Source organism: Suillus fuscotomentosus (genome assembly GCF_016647785.1).
Source record: "Suillus fuscotomentosus strain FC203 chromosome Unknown F5891scaffold_152, whole genome shotgun sequence".
Classification (NCBI taxonomy): Eukaryota; Fungi; Basidiomycota; class Agaricomycetes; order Boletales; family Suillaceae; genus Suillus; species Suillus fuscotomentosus.
The window spans coordinates 76,960-86,722 of NW_024539664.1; the positions used below are offsets into that span (position 1 = coordinate 76,960).

Here is a 9,763-nt window from a genome sequence, read left to right on the forward strand (position 1 = left end):
CCTAACTTACCACGACTACTGAGTCTTTTCAAAACCATGGTACTGTGTTCACTTCACGTCCTCACACTAAACTATACCCATGAAAAAGTTGTCAAGAAGCTCGTAATAAAACTCCATGTAGTAAAGAAGCCGGACGAGTCGCTCGAATCCCCAGGCCCCGCATTCATTGTTCCGAGTCACACCCACCCACTATTAGTGATGACGAGACGATACGCCTCTTTCTGAGGCCGAATAACTGTTCAGCGACGAAGAGGACCAACTACAAGCTGAAGATGGTATCCTTGAAGAAGATGAAGATCACCAGGTATACAATGAGTTCGGCGTGGATTCGGCTGCTACTGGAATATGAATTTGGTGGTATATTGACTAACATCTTACCTGGTTTTTGCTAAAATGGATGTTTTAGGTGCCGAACTTACGTTCGTTTATGGCCGCCTTACAGTGCCGCATAGGACGTAGATTCATGATTCATCGGAGAGCTCAAAGTACCATGCTTTGTTCGTGCAAACTGAGCCTACCGGCTGCTCATGTGGAACGCTACGTCAAACGCGAGAGCACTTATTACGTGGATGTTCGCTATTCACATGCCAATGCATCCACTTGCGTGCAGTATCACCACATCAACATACTGCACAAGACCTTAGGTATGGAGAAGGAGACAGAGGCGCAAGCAAAACTCATTCATGAGCCTGACGCTTTCAAGGAGGTTGCCATACTATGACATCCGTCATGTTGACAACCCTTGGAGCTATGCGGAGATGGCTTCGAAACGTCGAGTGCTTATGGACCCAGTTGACGGCTGGTTGGAAACTCGAATGTTCAGTAGACAGTAGTTCGACCCCAAGTTGGCGATGGACCTTGGCTGGCAATCTGTTGGCATTACAGATAGGTGCCATCTGTTTGAAGGCACAATCACGCAAGAAGAATTCCAAATAACAACATTTAGCTCATAAAAGCCAACCGTCTTCTTCGGAATTACCTGATTTCTTATCACAAGAGTCACAAATAATGCGTTTCGCCTCTGTATTTGTCCTCGCCGTCGTTGCTGCTTTAGCCTCATCATCTGTCTCTGCCATACCCCCTCAGGTTGACGAGGCTGGCGCCACTCAATGTCTAAACTTTTGCAACACTGATGTAGATTGCCAACACACCGGCTGCTCCCATCGGACTTGCGTGAGTATCAGTAGTTTTCGTGGTTCTGATAGCCTGACTCACTTGCATGGCAGGTCCTCAGTTGGTTCTGCGCAGTGAGTCGTGTTTCTGCCCTCGCATCCATGCAGTATGACCATTGGCACTGACGTGCGAGTGATTAGTGATTTGTAGATTTGATCAATGGATAACGACCGCATTCATATCCCCCCCTGGTCGCTACAAAATTCAAAATAAGACTGACGTTATTCTGTAACATGCCCTAATAGTGGGGGTGCGCCTCACACTAGGGCATTCGTGAACCTAGAGATGCGATGGAACACTGGGGGCCCCCTAGACTAGATTGAATTGTCCTTCATAGAGTACGACTATTTATAAGACAGAAACTGGAATTTTTAAAAAAAACATGCCCTAAAACATTCCTGGGTCATCACAACAGTAGGACCAGGGCTGTTTGCTCCTATATATTAGATGATAAACCTCTTGATGATGTCTTCGGAGCCATGCATGTCCATCCAGTGAATAGTGCTTGACTGATTTATGATTACTGTACAGCAAAGCAGCTGTACAGCCTGCCGCAGCCTTGCTTGAAGGCAGCCGCTAGATTCCCACGTTGCACCAAACACGGTTTGACGGTCAGGTCTTATGTACTATTAGGCCAATTTCTACATTTACTTTGATCTGCCTGATATGCCCTCTCAATCAGCACTCTCAGCAGACGAAAAGTCTAAAGTAAAATCCACTTTAGACAATTCCACGCAAAAGATACTCACCGCTACTGCTGCTCGTATCTACTTTGCACATCGGGCCATCAGTAAACCGGTGAGTTCTTGCTGGGGATTATGCTGATTATGGTGCTTTTACATGGTCATATATTGCTTTATATCACTTTATATTACAATGTGACGAAAACCTTTCCTATATATTACGATATATAACGATATATGACGATATCTTCTTCTCACAGGTTCTCTGATGCCGCCCCCGCCCCCGCCCGCCCGCCCCTCCGCGGCCAAACAAGTGGTCGTATGGTGGCTTGCAAGGTGCACTCATTTTCCTGCGAGATAACTCCAAAGATGCCTTCATGCTGAGACTGGTTGATTTAACGGGGACGAGAGGTGTCATATGGGAACACGAACTAGATGAGGCGTTCGAGTATCACCAGGACAGGGCGTTCTTCCATTCGTTCGCGGGAGATGTAAGTGTGCATTTGCAATTCAAAGAAAATTACTCACTTCTATCCAAGAAATGCATGGTTGGCTTTGTCTTTGCTGATGAGAAAGATGCAAAAACCCTCTATAAGAAAGTAACCAACCGTAAAGCAGATAATGGTACGGTAGTTTAGAAGCTCTAGTTGACCACATTTGACCTCTACTTCAGTTCAACCTTCCTCCTCAGAGAAGAAGTCTTCCAAGGGTGGTAGAACAAATAAGTCTATGATTTCAGGTCCAATCGCTGGTTCCCTTGTGCATGTTCTGAATGAACTGGAGGGTTCAGGCATTAGTCGCGAGGTCATCAACCAGGATATGGATTTCATCAAAGACTTTATCCGTGATGCACAAATCATGTCGTCCAAGTTGGACAATTCTCCCGAAGTGCAGATGCAAGGTAAGCCTTGGAACACCCCTGCATAATCTCGAAATACCTACCTTGTTCTGCAGAGCTGCGTCGGCAGGATGACTGTCCATCCGAAGCAGAAGATGCTATTCAAAGAGCTGTTTGGATTGAACTCGGAAATGTACCGCTACGTTTTTTTAATACTTCGACGGGTCTTCTGTGCGATCGAGCGGCACAAATAAACGCCTTCAAAATGAGTGCAGAGTACAAGGAGCTTTTGTCAATCACAACGAAGCATTCAGACCTCCAAATGGGCCGCATCAAGGAAATGGTAGCAATATACTTCCGCTGCGTCATGCTATCACACAGGTGGGAAGAGAAGGAGGCGCTGCTGCACGACATCCAGGATGAAGTGTGCGCGAGTTGATGGGAACTGGCGGCATCGCGAAACTGCAGTCGTTTTGCAAAGTCGCTCGTGATGCTGGGTATTGTTGGGCGTGGATGGACGCATGCTGCATCGACAAGAAGAGCAACACCGAGCTTCAAGAATCGGTCAACTCCATGTTCGTCTGGTACCGCCATTCTGCGCTCACCATCGTCTATCTATCCGATGTCCTTCCTTCATCCCAGCCTGATGCACTGGCGAGGAGTGTTCGGAACGAGCGGGGATGGACCTTTCAAGAATTACTCGCTCCGAAAGTTGTGATCTTTTATCGGAGGGACTGGTCATTATATCTCGACGATCGCTCTCCCAACCACAAAGAGCCCCTTGCAATCATGAAGGAGTTGGAGGATGCGACGGGGATAGATGCGCAGACCCTGGTGGCCTTCCGCCCAGGCATGAGCGGCGCCCGAGAGAAACTGCAATGGGCATCGAAGCGCGTCACCACCGTGCAGGAAGACGTCGCGTATTCATTATTTGGCATCTTCGGCATCACCCTACCTGTCATTTATGGCGAGAACAAACTGAACGCGCTCGGGCGGCTCCTGCAGGAGATCGTGGCTCGGTCGGGCGACATCTCTGTTCTCGACTGGATCGGAGAACCCTCTGAGTTCAATAGCTGTCTTCCGGCCCATATCACCTCCTACGCCACTCCTCCACGCACCCTTTCACCTTTGTCTGAAGATCACATTCACACGCAAGTCTCTTCGCTGCGACAAACCGTGGCCGCAGATCTAGCATTGAAATTTTATGACCAGCTTGAACAACTTAGAGCTCCTCGCTTTGCAAACTGCAGACTTCATCTTCCTTGCATTTCATTTCGTGTCACGGAAGTCAGAGGGTGGCGCGGTCTAGCTCAGGAGACTTCCATCACGTATAAAATCAAGGCAGACGGGCTTCACGACCAGTTGATCACCACTGAAGAGGCTCTAGTTCAGTTCTCGCGGGCAAAGCCCATTCAGCAGACGTTCTTACTTATCCGTCCCTGGGATTGGCATCTCCTCGGGGTACCTGACTTTGCAGAGCAGGCTGACTTCGCAGGTGATACAGAGAGCGTAGGTGATTGGACTGATCCCGGGTCCTCGACGGACGACTCTGACGATTTACCCGGTGATTCGCCTGTTGAAGAGGAGCATAGCTCACGAGCGTTGCAGCTAATGGTTCGCCTCGGACAGCCTTTCGACGCATTTTTGCTAGCGCAGCAATGTGTTGGAGAATACAAGAGGATCGCATCGGATTATAAGATCATTGCACAAGTCAAAGACATTGCATCGGTTGATAACATGGACGTCGGTACTATAGAAATACTCTAGTTAATAGCTATCTACAGGCATCAGGTACTATCACGTCACTGCGCGTCCATAATTCTCTCACAGCTTTCCTTTCTCCCATGGCGACTTCTGCTTCATTTCCCGGCGTTGTTGGTCTTCAGAATGGAAGCAGATATCCAAATGATAAGAAATCTCATTTTCAAACCCGTTACGTTCATTGAGCAGTTCGAGAGTCACCAACGAGTGGAAGCACCCATGCAAAGATTGTTTGCTAAGGCTACTATCTGCGTTCTGGTCGAGTGTGCACTTGAGGAAAGCAGCTTCGGATGATTGGTGAAGCAATGTAAAAACTGACTCAGGGCAATTACGCATACTCCCAAAAATGACGGGCTTGTGGCCATAAATGGCCGTCGATTCATTGCGCTACCTCGTTGGTTTCAGTACTAGTGGCTCTCTATTGATTTTCAACGTTTTCTCCTACTTAAATTAATGGGCTTTCCTTTCCACAGTCAGAATGCGATCGTGGTCCGTTGATCAAATCTACAAATCACTAATCACTCACGCGTCAGTGCCAATGGCCATCATTACTGCACGGATGCGAGGGCAGAAACATGACTCACTATGCAGAACCAAGTGACGAGCTGCCATGCAAGTGAGTCATGCTATCAGACTCCAGAGCCAGGAAAACTACTGATACTCACGCAAAGTCCATAAGCGCAGCCAGTTTTTTGGCATTCTTCATCAGTGGCGCAAAAGTTTTGACATTGAGTGGCGCCACCCTCGTCAACCTGAGGGGATATGGCAGAGACGGATGATGAGACTAAAGCAGCAACGACAGCGAGGAGAAATGCAGAGGAGAAATGCATTATTAAATTTGTGACTCTTGTGATAAGAAATCAGGTAATTCTGAAGCAGACGGCTGGCTTTTATGAGCTGAATGTTGTTATTTGAAATTCTTGCGTGGTTGTGCCTTCAAACAGATGGCACCGATCTGTAGTGCCAGCAGATTGCCAGCCAAGCTCCATCACCAACTTGAATGGGGATGTAGATCATCCTGGAAGAGCGATGATACATTGAACCCGTCCCTTGGATAGAAAACCGATTGGAAGTGCACGGTGTCCCGAACGTTTGACTACTTGAGGTGACTTGCTATGAGTCTTGTCGCGGTGAGTAACAGAGCGTTGTGGTCTTACATCTCGTAATTCTGAACCACACGGAGACAGGAAGAATAGAAGGTGCCAGTGTAGCCAGCAATCACATAATTGTCCACCCTGCCTCAAATAAATCATCCGAGCATCTCAGCAGATCATACCACTTCAAACGGACAATGTTGATTATACACTTTTGTGAACATACTCATTTTCATTATATTTCTATCATATCCTTTCCACTTAATACACATACATACATTTAGATTTACTTACTGTGAATAGCTGGTCTATATAATGTACATGCACGAATCAATAGAATCTTTGAACACTCGTTCAGATATCGAGATTCAAAATTCTAATGTGCCGTTGCGGAGCTATAAAACTCCAGTGTGACATTGCTGTGACAAATTTTGAAACTCAGTCCCTGCCAAACTGACATCGCACAGCCGGATTCCTTCTGCCGCTCGAACATCATCGCAAAAAAATCAGATTTCACCTGGGTGTGATAGAGCACGATTTTCCCCACAGGTCTGTCAAGAAGCGGAAAAAAACCTCTTGACGAGTGTGCTACACTTCAAACATTGAAAACATTTGAAAAACTCCGCCAGTGATAGTAACCGTGGCTCGTTGAGCCGAGCTGGACCATAACTTATATAAGCCAAAATCACGTGTTGAGTTCAGTTATTCATAGTTCGGACCGCGGCTGACATCAGTGAACCGGTGAACAGATGAGAAAGTTATGTAAAGCAATGTATTGTAGAACATCACAACAATCTTCGTATATCTGCTGACTACTGTTGCATGGGAATATTTGGCATTATCGAGCAAAGGCGAATTTACAATCACGCCAGCCTGGTGACATTGTTTGCTTCGTGACCTTTTTCGTTTGGATGTACGTAAGAAAAAACAAAGGAGCACAAGTTCATGAAAATTAATACGGACCTAGAATGAGATGGTCACAAAAGAGGATTGCAATGCGCCGAAGTGAAAGACACTTTGGCGATGTTCCCAGTGATGCGGATGCATATCACTTGATTTTCACCCAATATAGTTTTGCTAGCTCAGGATGACTATGACATACATATGTGCGGCAACACTAGCTCTCTCTATTGATTTTCAACGTTTTCTCCTACTTAAATTCATGGGCTTTCCTTTCTACAGTCCGAATGCGATCGTGGTCCGTTGATCAAATCTACAAATCACTAATCACTCGCGCGTCAGTGCCAATGGCCATACTGCACGGATGCGAGGGCAGAAACATGGCTCACTAGGCAGAAAAGTTTCAATGCCTGCCATGCAAGTGAGTCATGCAATCAGAGCCAGGAAAACTACTGATACTCACGCAAATTCCATAAGCGCAGTTAGATTTTGAGCATTCTTCACTAGTTTTGCAAAAGCTTTGACATTGAGTGGCGCCAGTCTTGTCAACCTGAGGGGGTATGGCAGAGACGGATGATGAGGCTAAAGCAGCAACGACGGCGAGGACAAATGCAGAGGAGAAACACATTATTTGTGACTCTTGTGATAAGAAATTCTAAAGAAGACGGTTGGCTTTTATGAGCTGAATGTTGTTGTTTGAGATTCTTCTTGCGTGGTTGTTAGTGTTGTGGGCAGAAGTCCGCCAAACCGGTTCTGCCTGGCAGATGGCAGAATTCTGCGGGCAGAATCCGGCAGAATATCAAACTACAGGGGGGAATTGCAAAGAGTGGAGTGCTGCCAGAGACGGTTCAAGTGAGTGATTTATGCGAGAGAACTCACTATCATGAACTACTATACTAACTATGGCCCCAGTGATGGCAGGTTGTGATACAAGGGTCGTAATTGAATACGTTTCTGCAGGTTCTACCGAAATTTCTGCCGTCTGACCTGAGCAAAAACAATTCTGCCAGATTGATCAGAATCGTGCCCATAAGTGTATGCAGGATATGAAAGCTGGCCGTCGTCCTACAGTGTCCTCCATCCTCAGAGATACCATTCAAGATCCCCTCAGAAGATTCCATATCATCTCGCACAGAAAATGTGTTTCTCCTTCATCGCCATTGTTGCTGCTTTGACAGCATCTATGCATGTCAGTGCATAGTGTTTGAACACACCTTGCAAAACTACTGCGGATTGCTGCACAGGCACGGTTTGTGAACCTAGCGTGAGTATGAGCAGGTCGCTGTGCAACCAGGATCAACCGCATGACTCACCTGCGCGCCTTAGGATGGAGCTTGATTGTTAGTTAGGTTACAAAATTGAGCCGGCAGTACGAAGGGCACGTGCGGACAGTAAGTCATGCTTCTACTTTCGCTTTGGTACCATGGTTGACAGTGCAATGCCTAGTGAGCATCAGTAAACCGGTGAGTTCTTGCTGGGGATTATGCTGATTATGGTGCTTTTACATGGTCATATATTGCTTTATATCACTTTATATTACAATGTGACGAAAACCTTTCCTATATATTACGATATATAACGATATATGACGATATCTTCTTCTCACAGGTTCTCTGATGGCCTCACTAGTAGTTCGCAGTCAATCAGTACAGTTGTTTTGGGACAAGTTTTTGTATTGTTCGAGCAATGTGGATGTTTGAACTTATCTGAAAAATGATCGATTGTGCCTAGTCTTACTCGTGGTTCACTGAGCTTCAAGTCGAGTTCGAGGGGCTGTCGAAGGTTCAACAGAGCTCCAGCTAAAGCCGTTTCTGACATTATGGTTTGACCGGTCAACAATGTTAATTGGCCGACTACGCTACTATCCCTTCCATGGACCACTGCAATCGACATCCCCGTTGCAATGACAAAGGGAAACTAGGAGACGAACAATTCATAGTCAGCCAAACAAACTGACAATACTATCCATGGGACCCACAAAATTATTAGCACATCTAAGCTTGATCTGGTTGGCCAGCACCAGTAAATGTCTCCCTGCCTTCATGCCACGCTTGAAACCCATCTGGGATCGATTGCATTTCCGGCGCATTCGTCGATAGGTATGTGGGGATGACCAATTGCTCCCAGGCTGTTCGCTTGAAGACTAAATAGTATTCGCGAAGCGAGAACGCTGTGCACAACAATGTGGGATCTAAAATGTCGGGGGCCAATCCACAAACGCGGCGTTGGTCAATCAGCATAAACGGGAACAACAAATATTGGAATGAATTGGAGCGCTAGTACTAGTCAGTGTCTTCGTTCTTCCCCAAGACAGCGGAACATGGACATACCTGAACCCACAAGCTCCAGCCTAGTGAAAACACTCCAATTCAGGAATACAATAACGAGAATGGCAGCTGTCCAGCCCTTTGTTTGTGTCCAAAGCAACAGACTCAGTGGTCTCCATGATGCCATCTGACAGCGAAGGCTAGGGTCCCTAAACGACGACACTGGTACTGAAGACTGAACCAAATGGAGGTGCGCGCCCGCGGCTGTTTTCGTCGATTGGAGACTGCATTGCATCATTTGCATGTTGGTTAAAATAAATATAGATATAGATACGGGTTCTCTAATGAAATTTCTGGGTACACTAGTGTTGCCGTCGAGGCGAGTTAAACTCGAGGTGAAATCAATTCGGTTCGAAAACGACCAAAGTCAGAAAGTGCGGGATTTGGCCAGTCTGCGTGAGGTCTATACAGACAAGTCACAGACTCAGTGTTAAAGTCTGGGGGACAGGTCTGCCAGCCAGCAGTTGTCCGGAAAGTGCCGGGAAGTCTATGGTTGTCTGCCCGCTGTATTATGTCATAATTTACTGTCAGTCCCCCGCCATCCCGCCATCAGCCTCTCCCGCCATTTCACGTTGCCCGCCGTGCCTACAGACAACATATCATCGACTACAGCTCTACAGTCGCCAAGTATTCCAGGTGCCATGCCCCCCAGACTTTGAGGCGGAGTCTGCGCAGACTTAACACAGACCGGCCATTTCCTACATGCCCTCACCAAAGTTGTTTCAACTCGAAACTCCGATTTGAATCGAGTTGCACCTCGTTGGGTTCGAGATTTACGAACGATTTGGTGTACTTCATTCCATACATCGTAATCCCCTGTGAATGGCCCCAGGCCCATATGAATATCATTACAATGAGCTGCAGAGTACTCGACATAGCTGCCACTCCAACATCGAAGGAACTTTCTAGATTTTTGCTCGGTCATTCTTGGAATTGGGACTTAGGCTGGAACCATTACGGTTGGTGAAAAAATTTAGTATATCATGA

At 46.7% G+C, this 9,763-nt stretch overlaps 3 protein-coding genes across 3 annotated transcripts; all 3 read left to right on the top strand.

Annotated features, from left to right (window-relative positions):
* Positions 1–1,815: 1,815 nt before the first annotated feature.
* On the top strand, positions 1,816–2,044 carry F5891DRAFT_1073039 (uncharacterized protein). Its single transcript, XM_041363323.1, has one exon. It carries the CDS (start codon positions 1,840–1,842, stop codon positions 1,996–1,998), a length of 159 nt encoding a protein of 52 aa, XP_041217598.1. The 5' UTR covers positions 1,816–1,839; the 3' UTR covers positions 1,999–2,044.
* Positions 2,045–2,233: 189 nt separating this feature from the next.
* On the top strand, positions 2,234–4,742 carry F5891DRAFT_1282780 (uncharacterized protein; the record flags this gene model as incomplete). The annotated part of the gene is made up of 5 exons (XM_041370554.1): positions 2,234–2,347; positions 2,396–2,480; positions 2,530–2,757; positions 2,811–3,118; positions 3,163–4,742. 5 exons carry the CDS (start codon positions 2,234–2,236, stop codon positions 4,459–4,461), a joined length of 2,034 nt encoding a protein of 677 aa, XP_041217599.1. The 3' UTR covers positions 4,462–4,742.
* Positions 4,743–6,636: 1,894 nt separating this feature from the next.
* Positions 6,637–8,252, top strand: F5891DRAFT_987272 (uncharacterized protein; the record flags this gene model as incomplete). Its single annotated transcript, XM_041377884.1, has 8 exons — positions 6,637–6,747; positions 6,792–6,870; positions 7,173–7,301; positions 7,493–7,638; positions 7,694–7,713; positions 7,744–7,789; positions 7,820–7,840; positions 8,181–8,252. 8 exons carry the CDS (start codon positions 6,637–6,639, stop codon positions 8,250–8,252), a joined length of 624 nt encoding a protein of 207 aa, XP_041217600.1.
* Positions 8,253–9,763: the final 1,511 nt, after the last annotated feature.

Bases quoted from the DNA above. Each gene is read 5' to 3' on its own strand.
- F5891DRAFT_1073039 (XM_041363323.1), top strand. From the start codon at position 1,840: ATGCCCTCTCAATCAGCACTCTCAGCAGACGAAAAGTCTAAAGTAAAA.